At 43.5% G+C, this 19,715-nt stretch overlaps 2 protein-coding genes across 7 annotated transcripts; both read left to right on the plus strand.

The window, feature by feature from the left end:
• Positions 1–6: 6 nt before the first annotated feature.
• ccdc59 (coiled-coil domain containing 59) lies at positions 7–2,624 on the plus strand. Its single transcript, XM_029643783.2, has 4 exons — positions 7–240; positions 642–1,011; positions 1,971–2,079; positions 2,183–2,624. The coding sequence occupies exons 1-4, from the start codon at positions 96–98 to the stop codon at positions 2,351–2,353; spliced, it is 795 nt and encodes a 264-aa protein (XP_029499643.2). The 5' UTR covers positions 7–95; the 3' UTR covers positions 2,354–2,624.
• A 396-nt stretch (positions 2,625–3,020) lies between these two features.
• cracr2ab (calcium release activated channel regulator 2Ab) lies at positions 3,021–19,699 on the plus strand. 6 transcript variants are annotated; one of them, XR_010464517.1, is made up of 18 exons: positions 3,021–3,126; positions 4,637–5,492; positions 6,783–6,894; positions 7,300–7,492; positions 8,382–8,528; positions 13,786–13,876; positions 14,088–14,183; positions 14,747–14,934; positions 15,111–15,182; positions 15,285–15,333; positions 15,494–15,576; positions 16,081–16,621; positions 17,055–17,193; positions 17,616–17,697; positions 17,915–18,029; positions 18,152–18,253; positions 18,805–18,936; positions 19,109–19,194. XR_010464517.1 is itself a non-coding variant. In XM_065021471.1 (18 exons), exons 2-18 carry the CDS (start codon positions 5,265–5,267, stop codon positions 19,194–19,196), a joined length of 2,505 nt encoding a protein of 834 aa, XP_064877543.1. In that variant the 5' UTR covers positions 3,021–3,126; positions 4,637–5,264; the 3' UTR covers positions 19,197–19,699. The 6 variants fall into 6 exon arrangements, 4 of the variants coding, with proteins under 4 accessions (XP_064877543.1, XP_064877545.1, XP_064877544.1 ...); XM_065021471.1 differs by having other exon boundaries at positions 15,979–16,621; positions 18,805–18,881; positions 19,109–19,699; XM_065021473.1 differs by having other exon boundaries at positions 18,805–18,881; positions 19,056–19,699.
• Positions 19,700–19,715: the final 16 nt, after the last annotated feature.

Consider the following 19,715-nt stretch of genomic DNA (forward strand, 5'->3'; position numbering starts at 1 on the left):
TTTCTGAAACCACCACGTACGTCATAACAATGCGACGAAAAGCACATGCAACGTAAACACATGAAACGTGCGATATTTTGCTAAAATTGAGTGAAATGGCACCACCAGCACAGCAGAAAATGAAGACCAATGTCACATTTGACGGAAAACGTGGCAATAGAAACCAACCCTACAATCGACCAGGGGGCAAGAAGAAGTGGGTCTCTGAGCACAAAGTATTCGACGGCAGTATTGGAGAAGGTAGCTCAGCTCGCTTGCCAGTGCTAGCTAGCCATAGTCTGAGTTCCAGTCACTTTAGCTAGCTAACTTGCCACTGGAATATAATAGTTAGCTGAACAGAGACGGCAACCAGGCTAAGCTAGCCTATCTAGCTATCTAAAGTGTGTTTAGAATTGCAGTTAATGTATATTGTATAAAATGAAATCATTCAATATGTAGAGTGCCAGGATAACTAGACCTTCCAACTGTAGAAGTGGGGAATCTATAAAGGTCCTGATTAATCTATGAAGCCCCCCCCCCCTTGATCAATTAGCTAATAAACTAATTTAGCTACATGGGTGGCTAAATGTTTGTGTAAGTTAACAAACAGTGTTTTTGCAGATATACATTAATGCTTGAACCATAAACATCTCTTTCCTCAGGCCAGGGCTTTGCCTTCAAAAGGAAGGAGAAAGTGAAACATGAATACAACAAACTGCTACGGAAGGAGAGGAGGAAGAACACAGAGGCCAAAACCCAATATACAGAACAGTACCCCGAACATCTGAGGCATCTCTACGAGGCTGAGGCCGAGAAACTGAGGAATGAGGTTAAGACGAACAGAATCAACAGAACCAAAGCTAGGATGGCTGGCGGTGGTGGTCCAGTAGAGGAGGAAGCAGCTCCCATGGCTGTGAATGAAGCCCCCACGGACCTAGCTACAGCCATAGACCCTGCAGAGGACATCTCCTCTGACAAGACTGACTCTGCCCCACAGCCCACTCCAGCAGTTGCGGCCTCAAAGAATGACAGGTAGTCACTTAAATAATGTTTGCATACTGCTTTACTAATTTCATTTGTATATATTGTATTATATTCTACTGTATTTTAGTTAACGCCACTCCGACATTGCTTGTCTTAATATTTATATATTTCTTAGTTCCATTATTTTGCTTTTAGATTTGTGTGTATTGCTGTGACTTGTTAGATACTACTGCACTGTAGGAGTTAGGAACACAAGCATTTCACTACACCCGCAATAACATCTGCCAAATATGTGTATGTGACAATACAATTTGCTAATCTGGTTTGGAGTAAAGCAGTTTGTGCAAAAAAATGTAAATGCATTATCCATTTGCACTGTACTGTGTGAAATGTAATTGCTGCCAGTGAAGTGTGGCAAAGCTTTGTGCGAAATGTCGTTGCAGTCAAGGCCAACCACTTGAAGGAGTTACAATACAACATGTTAATGTGTCGTTGTGTTCCAGTCTACCCATGAGTAACCGGAGTAAAAAGACAATGCAACATGTTAATGTATCGTTGTGTTCCAGTCTACCCATGAGTAACCGGAGTAAAAAGACAATGCAACATGTTAATGTGTCGTTGTGTTCCAGTCTACCCATGAGTAACCGGAGTAAAAAGACAATGCAACATGTTAATGTGTCGTTGTGTTCCAGTCTACCCATGAGTAACCGGAGTAAAAAGACAATGCAACATGCTAATGTGTCGTTGTGTTCCAGTCTACCCATGAGTAACCGGAGTAAAAAGACAATGCAACATGTTAATGTGTCGTTGTGTTCCAGTCTACCCATGAGTAACCGGAGTAAAAAGACAATGCAACATGTTAATGTGTCGTTGTGTTCCAGTCTACCCATGAGTAACCGGAGTAAAAAGACAATGCAACATGTTAATGTGTCGTTGTGTTCCAGTCTACCCATGAGTAACCGGAGTAAAAAGACAATGCAACATGTTAATGTGTCGTTGTGTTCCAGTCTACCCATGAGTAACCGGAGTAAAAAGAAAATGCTGAGGAAGACTTCCTATCAGAAAACAAAAGAGGAGTTTGAAAGTGTTAAAGAAAAGCAGAAGAATAAGAAAGAGGTATAGTTTTTCACGTTCTCAATTAAAGCCCTCAGAAAAGTACTATCGTAGGTCAAAAGCGTTGGACTGTTCTCAACGAGTGGTATTTTCTTCCTCCAAATAGGAGTTTTTGAAGAACAAGGAGCAGAAAGAAGAAGCTATCAAGAAGTACAAACAGAAGAAAATGGAGACATTTCAGATGCTGAGCAAAAAGACGAAGAAGGGACAGCCCAACCTGAACCTCCAGATGGAATACCTGCTCCAGAAGATTCAAGGGACCGGGCCGGGAAAATGACCCAGACAAATGGATGTCGAAGGCTTCAAATAGCAAATATACAGTTGACTCTTAGTGTGATGGTTTTATATCATAGATGAGTCTTGTTCTTATTTTGTGAACTGCCACTTTGAATAGATTGTATCATAATAGATTTTCAGACTTTTTAGCGGTTTATTTACATTTTGAACCACAAGGTGGCATTTGTGAGATGAGCTGTTCTTGTAAAATATTTAAATATTCCTTTCAAATAACCATTTCTATTAAATGTTAATAAAAGGTTGTAAGCGAAGTCTGGTTTATTATTCTATATATGAGTGCACCAAAAACTAAAGCTAGTGTTGATCCAAGTAGACTGCAGAATTGAGAGTTACAAATGTAGTGTTTAATTTGTAGCGGGACAAAATAGAGACCGTGTCCTGGACACCCTTTGGACGACACCGTGTACCTCCTTGCCCAGGCGTTGTCATAGTTACAGATTATGTGTGGCGCACAAGTCTTTTGATGTCCGTGCTGCCCTTCCACTGTCGCTGTCATTCTTATAGTACTAATTACCTGTTGCATGTTGATATTTAACGGGAGCTCTATCTACCCTAAATGGTGATTATTAGTGAGAACTCGAACCCTAAATCCCCTCAGGCGACTGCCCCATGACATCACATGGTATGCAAATTACTTTTCAAAGCGTCGTTTGAGAGGCAAGAACTTCCTAAATAGGAAGTGCGATCATCGCTTTCTGTACTTTGGTTCCACAAGTTTCAGGGCTAATATCTTAATCTTTTGGATATAAAAAGGTAAGTTATTAGTGTTTCTTTTGCTTATCCGATAATTAATTTGATAGTTTATTTTACTCAATACAGAATGCATGAACTTGCCTATGTGAACATTTTATGGATCATATAGACGTAAGAAATGATACATATTTTCACACCCATCAGTTTAAAAATGGTATACATGGTGACAAGCACACACTCTACTTTCGATTTTGTCAGAAAGGGCAACAAACATCTTGCACATATTATAGTATTGCTTTCTTTTTTTAGATTCTGAAGGTTTTATACATAATTAATGCCTAATTAAACAAAGGTTAAATAAAACAAAATCCTACTGTTGCCATTTATGTTGGATATGCTCCTTCTAATGAGAACTAACCAAACTGACATTTCCTTCTAAATGGGATGTTACATTCTTTCTTGGTCTGGCTAGATGAGTAAAAGGCAGATGGACATCCTGGTCCCTAAGTGGAATACAGTGTTTTGTAATATGATAGGCTATCAGCTACCAACCCGGTCTCAGAGCATTTCGTATTATTCTGTATGTAAATCAGAGACACTCCATTTTGTATGATATGTTACGTTTCATATGGTATGTATTCATTTGTGAATAATGTTACCCACATTAGTCAACACCTACAGAGCATGTCATGTTCTTTTTCTACCTTAACTAAAACTGCTACTGTACAGACCTCATGAGTTCAAGTCTGATCGGTCTTGATTTGAAGCCCATGATGCTGTCACCCACACCTAACGTTCGCCATTTCCACAGAAGCCCTATCCGCTATAACCACTTCCTCCCCCCCAATTTGTTGTGGTTAACTAGCCCTGCTTTACAATGTAGTGAAAAACATAGCAGCTCAGGGTGCAGATTAGCAATAGACTGATAGCAGCTCAAGGATGTTACTCTCTAGAGCACAGACTGTAATACTTCTGTGTTTAGAAGATACAGGCAGCCTACCGACTGCTAATATTCAGTGTTCCCAAACCTGAAGAGGATTTCATTGAGTGGTTTTTATTCACAATGTCTAGACTGTAGTCTATGGTATGCAGGAATTAACATAGTTGTGAGGATTGTGTGCTTCGGTATTAAGATAAGCCGTTATGTTTACATACTTCCCAGCATGTTAGCTAGGATGAAAGTCTCAGCTTATGAAAAAGGGAATTTATACCCAAAGGACTGCTGACACGTGGTTCAAGACCAAACTTTTCTCATAGTGTTACTATTGAGTAACAACTATCTCCTTTCCTGTATTCTTTCACATAGATAAGAGACTTTCATCACAGAAAGAGTTCTGCTTTCATGCATTACTAACCTACAACACACTACCAACATGACACACATCTCAAAAGCTGCTTTTAGACAGGCAGACCGATTCTGATATTTTTTCACTGACTTATGAGAGCGTATAAATCTAAAAAGAAAACATTACATCGTGATGCTCTCTGTAATCATCATGGTCTTCATGTACCCACTTTTCAAACAGAAGTAAGGTTATATTCTAATGTCTTTCCTTTTTATTCTTCCCAGGAACCTGGGAACAAGACAGACCATTTACTGAGATATGACAACTCCTAGACAGACCATTTACTGAGATATGAAAACTCCTAGACAGACCATTTACTGAGATATGAAAACTACTAGACAGACCATTTACTGAGATATGAAAACTACTAGACAGACCATTTACTGAGATATGAAAACTCCTAGACAGACCATTTACTGAGATATGAAAACTCCTAGACAGATCATTTACTGAGATATGAAAACTACTAGACAGACCATTTACTGAGATATGAAAACTCCTAGACAGACCATTTACTGAGATATGAAAACTCCTAGACAGACCATTTACTGAGATATGAAAACTCCTAGACAGACCATTTACTGAGATATGAAAACTCCTAGACAGACCATTTACTGAGATATGAAAACTCCTAGACAGACAATTTACTGAGATATGAAAACTCCTAGACAGACCATTTACTGAGATATGAAAACTCCTAGACAGAACATTTACTGAGATATGAAAACTCATAGACAGACCATTTACTGAGATATGAAAACAGTCTCTGTGGCCTCATCACTACTGACTTGTGGTGCCTGGTCTCATCGCTCACCATGACCCCAACCGGCCAGGCCGAGGAGTGAGACAGCCATGTCTGATTCTACCTTGTTCAGAGCCACCAGAATACTCTGCAGAAGTATATCTAGTGACATGGAGGAGTCTGAGGCCAAGGGCAGAGGAGGAGCTGTCCCCATGAGGAAGAGTTCAGACAGGAGGGGTTCTGACTGGGGAAGCATCGCCATGCTGGATAAGACCAAGGAATTCTTCCAGACCTGCGATGTGGAGGGCAAAGGCTTCATCACACGCACCGATATGAGGGTTCGAGGAGGGGGCGATGGGGGGGCTTGTTTTGCCTCAGTTTTACACTTGTTAGAAACTTAGATGTTATGGACATAGATGTCTATCTCATTGATGCAGCCATGCTTAGATAATCGTTTTGACAGAGGGACAATTATGGGAATTATGTCAAAACCCACTGGGCAAAAACTGATTGAATCAACGTTGTTTCCACGTCATTTCAACCAAAAAATGTAATTTGATGACGTTGAATCAATGTGGGAAAATAATTGGATTTGAAAAAAGTCATCAACAAAGGGAATTCCGTATTTTTTTCACCTAACCTTTAACCTTAATTGAATGACATAGTAACATTTTTTGTTGAATTCACGTTGAATTCACATTAGTTGACAAATGTAAATCAAAACTAGACAAACAAACAAGTTCATTTCAAGGGTTAAGGTACACACACACACACACACACACACACACACACACACACACACACACACACACACACAAATGATGCTGTCTCTCACAACCATGACATAACCAGAGGACAGTGTGACATGCAGGAGGTGCTTTGTGCTATGGTTCTCTACCTCATTGACCATTCAGAGGTTTTCATATCGAGAACTTCTCCACCTGCTCACTGAAGCAGCCACTCAATAGCACAGCACCTTTGATCACTGTGTCCAGGAACACTGGATGGATTTCCATCAGAAACAGGTGCATGCACACACTTACACACACATTTTTGTATTTCACTCAAGCTCTGTTTTGAAATGAACAAAAGACGGCTTTTGTTGTTGTCCGGGCTTAGAGGGGATAGTGTTTTGTACATTTATTGTTCATAGAAAGTGCTTAAAAGGCTAACAGAAGAATCACCTGGAAAATGGTGATGTTGACGTGTGCATTATCTAAGGATAATGTAACATGTAATTGCCTATTAATGAATACAATCATATGGCCTATACCACTGGCACTGACAATATGAAATCCACAATAATGGTGTAAACTCAGTTAATCACTCCCATTTTCTATTCAATGGCTTTCTTTCGCGTGCTTTCCTTGACACATTTCTATTCAGAGAGGCAGGACAAGGTCCAGGGTGACAGATATTACAGCTGTAGTAGATGCACATCCAATGCTACTGACTTGAATATCTTTCTCTTTGGAGTGAAGCAGGAGATGACTGTTGGGCTTGTGTTGTGTTACATCTCTTAGCAGAAGAAACAATCTATTTCTTGTGTTTGTGCATGTGTGTGTGTGTGTGTGTGTGTGTTTGCATGTGTGTGTATGTGTGTGTGCGTGCATGTCTGTGTTCCACAGAGGCTTCACAGAGAACTACCCCTCACTGCTGAAGAACTGGAGAATGTATTTGACTCCCTGAACACTGACCAGAACGGCTACCTCACCCTCGAAGTGTTCTCATCAGGATTTAGTGAGTTCCCTATTCTTCTCTTTATCTCCCCACATTCAATTCAATATGACTTTATTCATCCCCAAGGGACAATCTGCTGTATGTCTCATGGTTTACTCTTGGTTCAATAACTTGTGTTTTGAGATCAATGGAGTGAGGGACCACATTCAAACGTGACAAAGATAAGGTATAGATGAATTTATCTCCTAGCTGGCAGGGAGTAGATGCTCACTCAGGTAAGGATAGGTTGTACTCTGTATAAAATGCACTTACAAACTTAAACTTGAGTTCTCTTTTCACAACCATCAGAAACTTGATAATTGTGAGTGCAGGGCACTTTCAAAATTGAATCACCCCCTGATTTGTAATTCAAACTGATGTTACGACATCTTGCTGTGATGCTTATGCTTCCTGCTCTGTCCCCAGGTCAGTTCCTGCACAGCCGGAGGATCTCTGTAGCCGAGGACGCAGCACCCACCCTCCCCACTTCTAGGAAGCCCTCAGAAGCCCTATACCAGAGCCAATGGGATGAGAGGTTGACTGGAGGGTGGGAGGATGAGGAGGAGAGTCACTTCTGTATGCTGCTGGAGAGCCTAGGGGCCAGCAACGTGTTCCAGGAGTGGGTGGAGCTAACCACACCTCACATTATTACCTACTTTATTACTATACAATATTACATATGCAACATTACAATATTGCACCTTGTGTGTATTCCCCAAATATCTTTGTTTAGGGTTGTTGCCTCATCTTGGAAAGTGTGGGGTTGAACTTTCAACTTGCCTGTCATGGCTTTAGCTGGTTCATGGTATACAGAACTGTTTGGCACTGAAAGTGTGGGGTTGAACGTTCAACTTGCCCGTCATGGCTTTAGCTGGTTCATGGTGTACAGAACTGTTTGGCACTGAAAGTGTGGGGTTGAACTTTCAACTTGCCCGTCATGGCTTTAGCTGGTTCATGGGAACAGAACTGTTTGGCACTGAAAGTGTGGGGTTGAACTTTCAACTTGCCTGTCATGGCTTTAGCTGGTTCATGTGGAACAGAACTGTTTGGCACTGAAAGTGTAGGGTTGAACGTTCAACTTGCCGTCATGGCTTTAGCTGGTTCATGCTGTACAGAAATGTTTGGCACTGAAAGTGTGGGGTTGAACTTTCAACTTGCCCGTCATGGCTTTAGCTGGTTCATGTGGAACAGAACTGTTTGGCACTGAAAATGTGGGGTTGAACTTTCAACTTGCCTGTCATGGCTTTAGCTGGTTCATGGTGTACAGAACTGTTTGGCACTGAAAGTGTGGGGTTGAACTTTCAACTTGCCCGTCATGGCTTTAGCTGGTTCATGGTGTACAGAACTGTTTGGGCACCACCCCTCTACACTTTTGGAACCCTGTGTCTTTACAGTGATTCCAATGGTTTCTGATATAGTGGAGGTCAACCGGTAAGTTGAATGTGACCGGTCCCTGTAGTTTTATCAGAACTCTTACCCTCTGTCTCTGTCTCTCCCCCCTCCTCCAGTCCAGGTGAGGTGCGCAGCTTGTGGGCCCAGCTGAGGAGGGACGAGCCTCACCTCCTGTCGAACTTTGAGGAATTCCTGGCCAGAGTCACCTTCCAGATCAAAGAGGCCAAAGAGGAGAGGAGGGAGATGGAGAGCGCCCTCCAGAGGTTGGAGACCACAAGTACCTCCTCTCTTTGTTGTCACTGCTACTCCCTGGGCCACTTTGCCGGACACAGATTAAGCCTAGTCCCAGACTACAAAGCATTGCCAAGGGAGAATCTCTTTTGAAAGTGCTTTTGAGTCCAGGACAAAACTTGATCTGTGTCTGAGAAACTGTCCCTTTGGCATTTAGACATGATTATGTGATCATTATGTGTGATATCTTCACTGTGACTGTTTAGTGGACTGCAACCACAGCCATTTAAAGCACAATACTAACAGCTTGCAGCTTTGTAAATGCACGTCCAGTATGTCTTCGGCTTCTCGGTTGCAGTTCATCAGAGTGTAATTATTCAGTTCAAACTGCAGTCATTGATTCATAGAACTGACAATAGCTTGTTCAGTTCCAACCCATGTGATAGATCTATGGTCTATTTTGCTATAGAGGTCTGTTTGTGTACCAGATTGTAGAACAAATAACGTTTGATTCAGGATTCTATCCCATTGAAAGTAGTCCTTTTACATGCAAGTAGTTCATACCTTCAAAAGGTTGATACAGGCCTTCAGTGAATGAATGCAGCGAGGTTCTATCAAGTCAACTACTCCAGACATAAATTCCATATTACTCGTTGAACCTGTTTTTTTTTCATATTTAAATAAATATATTTCACCTTTATTTAACCAGGTAGACTAGTTGAGAACAAGTTTTCATTTACAACTGTGACCTGGCCAAGATAAAGCAAAGCAGTTAGACACAAACTACAACACAGATTTACACATGGAATAAACAAACATACAGTCAATAACACAATAGGAAAAAAGTATATATGCAGTGTGTGCAACTGAGGTAAGAAAAGGGAGGTAAGGCAATAAAATAGGCCATAGTGGTGAGGTAATTACAATATAGCAATTAAACACTGGAGTGGTAGATGTGAAGAAGATGAATGTGCAAGTAGAGATACTGGGGTGCAAAGGAGCAAATAAATACCGTATGGGTTGAGGTAGTTGGATGGGCTATTTACAGATGGGCTATGTACAGGTGCAATGCCCTGTGAGCTGCTCTGACAGCTGGTGCTTGAAGTTAGTGAGGGAGATAAGAGTGTCCAGCTTCAGTGATTTTTGCAGTTAGTTCCAGTCATTGGCAGCAGAGAACTGGAAGGAAAGGCGGCCAAAGAAGGAATTGGCTTTGGGGGTGACCAGTGAGATATACCTGCTGGAGCGCGTGCTGCGGGTGGGTGCTGCTATGGTGACCAGTGAACTGAGATAAGGCAGGGCTTTACCTAGTAAAGACTTGTAGATGACCTGGAGCCAGTGGGTTTGGTGACGAGTATGAAGCGAGGGCCACGAGTATGAAGGGAGGGCCAGCCAACGAGAGCATACAGGTCGCAGTGGTGGGTAGTATATGGGGCTTTGGTGACAAAACCGATGGCACTGTGATAGACTGCATCCAATTTGTTGAGTAAAGTGTTGGAGGCTATTTTGTAAATGACATCGCCAAAGTCGAGGATCGGTAGGATAGTCAGTTTTACGAGGGTATGTTTGGCAGCATGAGCAAAGGATGCTTTCTTGCAAATTAGGAAGCCGATTCTAGATTTAATTCTGGATTGGAGATGCTTAATGTGGGTCTGGAAGGAGAGTTTACAGTCTAACCAGACACCTAGGTATTTGTAGTTGTCCACATATTCTAGGTCATAACCGTCCAGAGTAGTGATGCTGGACGGGCGGGCAGGTGCGGGCAGTGGTCGGTTGAAGAGCATGCATTTAGTTTTACTTGCATTTAAGAGCAGTTGGAGGCCACGGAAGGAGTGTTGTATGGCATAGAAGCTTGTCTGGAGGTTAGTTAGCACAGTGTCCAAAGAAGGGCCAGAAGTATACAGAATGGTGTCATCTGCGTAGAGATGGATCAGAGAATCATCAGCAGCAAGAGCGACATCATTGATGTATACAGAGAAGAGTCGGCCCGAGAATTGAACCCTGTGGCACCCCCATAGAGATTTCCGGAGGTCCAGACAACAGGACCTCCGATTTGACACACTGAACTCTATCAGGGAAGTAGTTGGTGAACCAGGCGAGGCAGTCATTTGAGAAACCATGTCTGTTGAGTCTGCCGATAAGAATGTGGTGATTGAAAGCCTTGGCCAAGTCGATGAATACGGCTGCACAGTCTCTTATCGATGGCAGTTATATCATTTAGGACCTTGAGCGTGGCTGAGGTGCACCCATGACCAGCTCGGAAGCCAGATTGCATAGCGGAGAATATGGGGTTCGATGGTGGGATTCGAAATGGTCGGTGAACTTTTTGTTAACTTGGCTTTCGAAGACCTTAGAAAGGCAGGGTAGGATAGATATAGGTCTGTAGCAGTTTGGGTCTAGAGTGTCTCCCCCTTTGAAGAGGGGGATGACCGCGGCAGCTTTCCAATCTTTGGGTATCTCAGACGATATGAAAGAGAGGTTGAACAGGCTAGTAATAGGGGTTGCAACAATTTCGGCAGATCATTTTAGAAAGAGAGGGTCAAATCAAATCAAATCACATTTTATTTGTCACATACACATGGTTAGCAGATGTTAATGGTCACATACACATGGTTAGCAGATGTTAATGGTCACATACACATGGTTAGCAGATTTTAATGGTCACATACACATGGTTAGCAGATTTTAATGGTCACATACACATGGTTAGCAGATTTTAATGGTCACATACACATGGTTAGCAGATTTTAATGGTCACATACACATGGTTAGCAGATTTTAATGGTCACATACACATGGTTAGCAGATTTTAATGGTCACATACACATGGTTAGCAGATTTTAATGGTCACATACACATGGTTAGCAGATTTTAATGCGAGGGTAGCGAAATGCTTGTGCTTCTAGTTCTGACCATGCAGTAATATCTAACAAGTAATCTAACCTAACAATTTCACAACAACTACCTTATACACACAAGTGTAAAGGAATGAAAAACATGTACATAAAAATATGAGTGATGGCCGAACAGCATATGCAAGATGCAGTAGATGGTATAGAGTACAGTATATATATATGAGATGAGTAATGTAGGGTATGTAAACATTATATAAAGTGGCATTGTTTAAAGTGGCTAGTGATACATTTATTACATTTTTCCATTATTAAAGTGGCTAGAGATGAGTCAGTATGTTGGCAGCAGCAGTTAGTGATTGCTGTTTAACAGTCTGATGGCCTTGAGATAGAAGCTGTTTTTCAGTCTCTCGGTCCCTGCTTTGAGGCACCTGTACTGACCTCGCCTTCTGGATGATAGCGGGGTGAACAGGCAGTGGCTCGGGTGGTTGAGGTCCTTGATGATCTTTTTGGCCATCCTGTGACATCGGGTGGTGTAGGTGTCCTGGAGGGCAGGTAGTTTGCCCCGGGCTATACGTTGTGCAGACCTCACTACACTCTGGAGAGCCTTACAGTTGTGGGCGGAGCAGTTGCCGTACCAGGCGGTGATACAGCCCGACAGGATGCTCTCGATTGTGCATCTGCAAAAGTTTGTGTTTTTGGTGTAAAGCCGAATTTGTTCAGCCTCCTGAGGTTGAAGAGGCGCTGCTGCGCCTTCACCACGCTGTCTGTGTGGGTGGACCATTTCAGTTTGTCCGTGATGTGTACGCCGAGGACCTTAAAACTTTCCACCCTCTCCACTACTGTTCCGTCGATGTGGATACGGGGCTGCTCCCTCTGCTGTTTCCTGAAGTCCACGATAATCTCCTTTGTTTTGTTGACATTGAGTGTGAGGTTATTTTCCTGACACCACACTCAGAGGGCCCGCACCTCCTCGTTGTTGTTGGTAATCAAGCCTACCACTGTAGTGTCGTCTGCAAACTTGATTGAGTTGGAGGTGTGCATAGCCACGCAGTCGTGGGTGAACAGGGAGTACAGGAGAGGGCTAAGAACACACCCTTGTGGGGGCGGCCTGTCAGGAAGTCCAGGACCAAGTTGCACAGGGCCAGATTCTCTAGCCCGGCTGATTTGTAGGTGTCCAGATTTTGCAGCTCTTTCAGAACATCAGCTATCGGGATTTGGGTAGAGGAGAAATGGGGAGGCTTGGGAGAGTTGCTGTGGGGGGTGCAGGGCAGTTGACTGGCATAGGGGTAGCCAGGTGGAAAGCATGGCCAGCTGTGTTAAAATGCTTATTGAAATGATCAATTCTCTTAGATTTATTGGTGGTGACAGTGTTTCCTAGCCTCAATACAGTTGGCAGCTGGGAGGAGGTTCTTGTATTCGCCATGGACTTGTGTCCCAGAACTTTTGAGTTTGTGCTACAGGATGCAAATTTGTTTGAAAAAGCTAGCCTTTGTTTCTGCCTGTAGACACAGAGCTCTATGTGGGTTTACCATAATGCCCCAATTATCAGTTTCAATAGACCGCTAAGCTCAGAGATCATATTCTCAAAAAGGACCATTGATTGCAAGCCTGAGGAATTGGCTGCCATGTAGACAGAGATGAGAATGTATTTTTCTCCCCTGAAACAATGTACACTATACTACCCTTGATGATAGACAATGACTAGCTGGCTAGGTATTTGTATGGCTGTGGTCCCCGGTGTGTTTGGTAATACTAATACATTGTTCTCATGGTACTGTGTGGTACCACTTAAGACAACTTCAGTCCTCTCACTAATTGGTTGCTTAATAAGGTGGCGGAATGTTAAAGGAATGCAAAATTCCAAGAGCAGTGCTTTTCTATCTGTATCCACACAGACAGTGTGCTGGTACGTGCATGTACCAGTCTGTGTAGCTACAGATGGAAAAGCACTGCAGTAGACTAATGTAATGTGACCAGTTCTTTGGCTCTGGGTTGAGCAGGCAGAGTGAAGTAGAAACAGACAACAAAAATACATGTTCAAACATTTAATAAATTAAGGAACGGTTTCACAAGTTCACCTTTTCAGCGTGGCTCCTCTCTGGCCCACTAACACATTCACAAATCACAGGCGGGAGGCAGACATCCATTTCGCTTCCCTCCATTACTCCCAGGAGCCACCATACCTCTGGACTGCATCACCTCCCATGGGCGGCCGCCTAAAAGAGAAACAGGGTTTACATACATGCCAACTGTTCTGTTAATTAGTCAGTTGTCCAATCAGAAGGCTTGATGAATTAACATTGGCAATTAGTCACACCTGTGAGGCTATGACATAAACAGAATGAGCTATAATCACTCTCAAACCTACCACTTGTAAACAACATCTGGCTAAGTAGTTATTTAGTTGTATTAAATCCATTCTCCCCCATACATGCAGGAAAGCAGCCACACACGACAGTGAGATCCGCGGTCTGTATGAAGAAATGGAGCAACAAATGAAAAGCGAGAAGGACCGGCTGCTCCTCCAGGTACATATAGTTGGTTAGTTAGTTTAAATGACTTGAGACCCTCTCCCAGACCTGGACTGTGTCTCTTAACACCAAACTCTAGACACCTGCTGGATCCCTACCTTCTATATACCCTTGAACAAGTCACCCAATGGACTCAACAAGGTTTTGTTGTACTGTATTTCTGTTTAATTTCTCCTATCCTAATGTGCTGTCCCCGTCTCTCCTCCAGGACTCGGAGCGCCTCCAGTCTCGTAGTCACGACCTGGAGCACCAGCTGTCCAGTAAGGAGAGAGAGCTGGAGCAGCTCTTCCAGAAACAGAGGAGGGTGAGTGACTGAGGTGCCTCCTCTATAATTTGTGGAATGTTCAAACAGGAATCCGTTCCAAAAATGTAGTAAATAACAAGGTTGTCAACAAACAACGCATACAAAGTTGTATAGCAGCAGAATAAGATACCGGGTAGGGAGGGGGCTATGTAATTCAGTTTTCACTCCCCATGTTTATTCCTGATAATGTCTGTCCTCACTCTGGTCGCCTATCGACAAACATTAAGAATAAGGTACATGGTGAGTTGATGCCTTTTGGACAGCTAGTTAGCTAGGTGAATAGATCATGTTACTTTTGTATGCGTTATTTGTTGGCAACCTTGTACTTTAAGAAGTTTTTGGAACAGATTCCTGTTGGAACATTCCAGAAATGATACCATCCCGGGCTCCTGTAACTCTCCAGGGGGAAGGTTGGCCACCTCTGGTCTCCTGCGGGGCTAATCCCCCTTCTTGATTTCAGTCTTTGTGTTTTCGGTGCAGATAAAGCAAAGTAAAAGACAAAGAAGCTGTGATTATAATAGAATACATGTCTCCCTAACAATATTACCCTTTGACCCCCCCAGTTGGATCTCCAGTGTCGCGACCTGAGCAGTGAGCAGCAGGAGAGCCGGGTGGAGAATGTCAAGCTGAAGATGACCAACGAGGAACTGAGCAGAGAGCTGGAGAGCACCTGTCAGGAACTGTCCTTGGCCCAGGAACAACTGACCATGCTGCAGGACCAGGCTTCCCGCCTGCACCAGGAGAGAGAGATGTGGGTTAATAGTTAATATTACCACTAGATGTAATGACCAAACACACTCACTCACCTAGGCATCACACAAACGTTCCATCAGTGGCTATGGCATGTCACTCCTAGTACAGCTAACATTCACTAGATTACTGTCCAGGTGTGGTTCAGTGAGCTTTGGTGCCTCTCTCTCTGCTCAGGGAAATGTACCGAGTCACTGAGGGACTACAGAGAGAGAAACAGAGCCTGATGAAACAACTAGACCTTCTCAGGTAAGTTACACACACACACACACACACACACACACAGCATGCATGTTATACATTTCATTTGACAACTTATCATTTTTTGTCCTCCTTGCAATATCTATCCAGAGAGATGAACAAACATTTAAAAGATGAGCGAGACATATACTGTGCTGTGGTGAGTTCTTGACTCATGATATTTTGACTGTTACCTTTGTGGCGATATTGAATGATGAGACATATTCAAGCCAAAGGCACATTTATTTCCACATTATATGGACATTGACAACAACAAAAATGTTTCTATGATATTCTGTTGTGTTCTCTTTGCTCTACAGAACCCCAGGAAGTCCCTCAAACAGAAGCAGAGAGCCGGCTTGGTCCATCTGTTCGCGGACACCAGCCAGCAGCCGGTTAAAAGGTGAGGTCATTTCCTTTAGAAGTGCCCTGAACATAATTAACCAGTCTTGTCGTGTGTGAAAGGAAACTGATTTTATGTCCGTCAGTAACAGGATTTAAATCAACATTGGATTAAAGAGGAGAAACAGGATGTGCAAATCAAAAAAATGTGTTTTTGAGGCCAAGGCACCAAATTAGTCAATGTAATGTAAGGTACTTTGCAGTGTAAGGAGTGTATTTGCAATATAATATACTAACAATATATTTTACATGTAGTGACTTCTGCGCTGCTCTTGACAGTAATGGCAGCACCCAGAACCATTTTGAGTTACCATTTAATGAGTGAAAGTTCCTTGGCAACATGGGACTCAGAAACCATTTTTTTTAATCCGATATCCTCTGTTTCTTCCTCTCGTCTCCAAAGAGCCTCACTCCTCACCCACAATGGGGGTTCCTATGAGTTCCTTGATGCACTGCCAGTAGAACACCTTCAAATCTCTTTTGTCTCCTCCCCCTCCTCATCTAGCGAGGACGATGTTGACACCGCTTGTCCACCACGTTCGCCGAAAACCAACTACGGCCTGGCCAACGGCTACCACGACTCCAACACCTCGTCTTCAACCCAAGTGGTTGAGGTGGAGGCGCAGGGGGTGAGGGTGAAGGAGAGGCTCTCCATGTTCGAGTCAGAGAAGACCCTCGCCCCCACCCAGAACGAAAGGGACAGGCATACAGAGTACCAGAGTAAGCCGGGGGTTGGGGGCGACGGGCTGGACGGTCCCCCAGATGGGTGGCCTCTCCGTCGGGTTATCTCCATCGAGGAGGACCACCTCCCCCACCTGCTTCATGGAGGGCCCCAGCCCCTGCTGCACCAGCTCAGTGAGGAAGACGAGGAGGAGGAAGAGGAGCAAGGGACGGAAGATCTGGAGAGTAGTATCTTAGTTGCCCCTGTTCCTTTACCTGTTCCGGTCACGACAGTGTCCCCCTTCAAACACCGAAGTAGTTTCAGCAGAGTCAGAAATATCCCCTCGTCACCTCGAGGGCAGCCCGTCGGCAAGGAGACCCAAAATGTGAGCAAATCTCTATTCATGTATTGTATTTTAATTCACTTTGGAATTACTGAGTTAGAATGAAGTTGACCCCAACCCTGCAAGGGGTTGAAGACCCTGCTGTCGTAGGACAGGGGCGGCAGGGTAGCCTAGTGGTTAGAGCGTTGGACTAGTAACTGGAAGGTTGCAAGTTCGAATCCCCGAGCTGACAAGGTACAAATCTGTCGTTCTGCCCCTGAACAGGCAGGCCATCATTGAAAATAAGAATTTGTTCTTAACTGACTTTCCTAGTTAAATAAAGGTAAAATAAAAAAATAAGATCAAATCTATTGTGTGTTAAGCATCAGAACTAAAACCCTTCATCTAAGTGATCAACATAATTTCCAAAGCTCTTCAATATGCAATCAATTGAAAATATCATTCTGTTGACTTCTTTCTCTGCCTGTCCCTCCAGAGGGTGAAGGAGAGGGCCGTGCCTGCCCCAGACCGCCTGTTTAAGGTGGTTCTGGTGGGCAACTCCAGTGTGGGCAAGACTTCCCTGCTGCGCACCTTCTGTGACGGCCGCTTCCACCCCTCCAGCCCCGCTACTGTGGGTGAGAGCCGACAACACATTACTGTGTACCACGGGTGTCACTGACCTTTTGTGTGTTAATGCAGTGTGTGTGTGTGTGTGTGTGTACTATCAGAAGATTGAAGGGCAAAGCAGCATCACATGAAAGGGCTCGTAAAGTCACACTCCCAGTCTATGAACCGCCGGTACACATTGTACCACCGCAGATTATGTCACATCGAATCCATTTAATTCTCCTCTGAATCCCCTTGGTTCTCCATTCTAGGACAGCTTGTTTGATTTCACCGCTTTGACTGTGAAAGACAATTACCTAAAGCATGAAGCTTGATGAATAGCTCAACTACCCCCTCTAGTGTTCATTAATGAAAGGATGTAACGCTACAGTATATTATTGCTGTGTATTCCTCTTACCCGAATAACCAGTCTGAGTGCTATTCCTGACAGGGATTGACTACAGTGTGAAGACTCTAATGTTGGACAACACCCAGGTAGCCATGCAGCTGTGGGACACGGCCGGGCAGGAGAGGTGAGTGGCCACGGACCAGTGAAAATAGTATTGACGAAACCTCACCAATAGATAACAGTAGCTAAGAATGTGATGTGTTATTTTTGCCTGGATGATAGTCTGAGAATGTGACTTAAATGACAACAAAGCAACATTCTCAGGTTGGCATTTGGCACTTTGGCAAAATAAACAGGGTTTCATTTTGTCCAGTTGTAACTTTTCTCTGTGTTGGCTACAGGTACCGCAGCATCACCAAGCAGTTCTTCCGTAAGGCAGACGGCGTGGTGGTCATGTACGACATCACGTTGCTGGACAGCTTCAAGGCCGTGCGACCCTGGCTCATCAACGTCCATGTCAGCTCACATTTGGCCTTTGGCCAGACAGGACATGACAAATAATTGTTTGTTCTCCAGTTTATTTTTATCTGAACGTTTTAAGCAGACGCCTAACCTTTGATTGACCTCTGTTTTCCCAGGAAGCTGCGGGAGTGGGCATTCCCATCCTGCTCCTGGGCAACAAGATGGACGCGACGTCCGAGAGGGAGGTACCACTTAAAGATGCAGAGACTCTGGCCCACGTGAGTTCTCCGTTTAGGGACTCATAAGTATCATCCTATAGCACACTTATCTCAAGAACTGAACGACCAACACAGAGTGGGGGAAATCTGTTCACTGTCTATAAATATGGACGAGACCTTGCATAGCTGTCACTATTGCCATCTGTAGGTCCTCTACAGATGCCATATCTTAATTTGACCATCCTGTTGCAGGAATTTTCTTGCACAGCAGGAAATGTAAACTTGTAGCATATTCAAGGTATAAAAAAATCTTCTAAAGTTTAATTTCCACATAAAAATGTTTGACTTGCCAGCAGCATACCATCGTGGACTGCTAGCTTGCCTCTGTAGCTAAGCAGGGTCGGTCCTGGTCAGTCCCTGGATGGGAGACCACATGCTAATGGAGGTGGTGTTGGAGGGCCAGTAGCTGGCACCCCTAAAAAATAGAATGTCCATTAATTATAATGAACATTTCCTGTTGCTGCAGGATTATTTTCCAACCTGGGTCAAATGAACATCCTACAACATTAGCTAAGTGACAACCAGTGACCTGAGTCTCTTCTCCCCTGTAGGACACCCGTGTGATATTCTATGAGGTCAGTGCTTACACCGGCTACAACGTGACAGAGGCCATGATCCACCTGGCCAGGTAAGGGAGGGAGAGGGACAGCCCCTAGGTATCCAGATCTGAATGAATTGGACAGGTATAAGCTATGTTAATTTTCCCACCTCCCCCTCTGATAAATTAGAATAGGAATTTTGTATGGATGCTTTCATCCTTTCAGATGAACTCAAATCTCCAAATACATCCTTCTTTCTCCAGAGTCAATTTGGGGACAGTGTGTGACATGTCAATGCATCTGTCTGTGTGTCCAGAGTGCTGAAAGAGCAGGAGGATCGGGTGAGAGACACGTTTGTCTTACTGGAGGTCCTGCCCGTCAAGAAGAAAGCCTGCTGCAAGTGAAGACACTCTGACAGAATAGAGAGAGAGAGAGAGCATTTGGAATGGATAGAGACTACTGATAACAAGTGAAGGAACTCTTCAATCTAACTCTTTCTCTGTGCTCTCGGAGCCAAATCCTAACTTTGTGGACATTTTGTTAATCAATGTCTCAAATTAGGACGGCCCTTCTTTCAGTACCTGTTTGGTTAAAGGCAAAGAGCCCAGTTGAGCTGGATCCTAGTGGATTGAACTCTAGTCGACATTACAACCCTTTGTCTGTTTGGACCTCCTGACTGTAATGAGCAATAGACATGTTTTCTACTGTAGAACTAATGGTATATTTGGTCAATTTAAAAAGTGGATCAATCATTTCAATGTATAGAATGACTGTTTTTCTTTAGTTGTGATTATGTTGTTAATCAAAACACAGAATGGATATGTAAATAAGAGCTTGATTAAGTTTGTAGTATGTTCCAAAATAATGATTGTCATAAATTTGATTAAAATACTGATGTGAAATCTAATTATTTGATTCTTTCC

This window comes from Oncorhynchus nerka, linkage group LG8 (assembly GCF_034236695.1).
Source record: "Oncorhynchus nerka isolate Pitt River linkage group LG8, Oner_Uvic_2.0, whole genome shotgun sequence".
NCBI classification, from domain to species: domain Eukaryota; kingdom Metazoa; phylum Chordata; class Actinopteri; order Salmoniformes; family Salmonidae; genus Oncorhynchus; species Oncorhynchus nerka.

Excerpts from the sequence above, each read along its gene's own strand:
- ccdc59 (XM_029643783.2), top strand. The coding sequence starts at position 96 with ATGGCACCACCAGCACAGCAGAAAATGAAGACCAATGTCACATTTGAC. Across the intron at positions 241-641 it reads CGACGGCAGTATTGGAGAAG|GCCAGGGCTTTGCCTTCAAA; the intron begins GTAGCTCAGCTC and ends CTCTTTCCTCAG. Across the intron at positions 2,080-2,182 it reads AGCAGAAGAATAAGAAAGAG|GAGTTTTTGAAGAACAAGGA; the intron begins GTATAGTTTTTC and ends TCCTCCAAATAG.
- cracr2ab (XM_065021471.1), top strand. The coding sequence starts at position 5,265 with ATGTCTGATTCTACCTTGTTCAGAGCCACCAGAATACTCTGCAGAAGT. Across the intron at positions 17,698-17,914 it reads GACACGGCCGGGCAGGAGAG|GTACCGCAGCATCACCAAGC; the intron begins GTGAGTGGCCAC and ends TGTTGGCTACAG. Across the intron at positions 18,254-18,804 it reads ATGCAGAGACTCTGGCCCAC|GACACCCGTGTGATATTCTA; the intron begins GTGAGTTCTCCG and ends TCTCCCCTGTAG.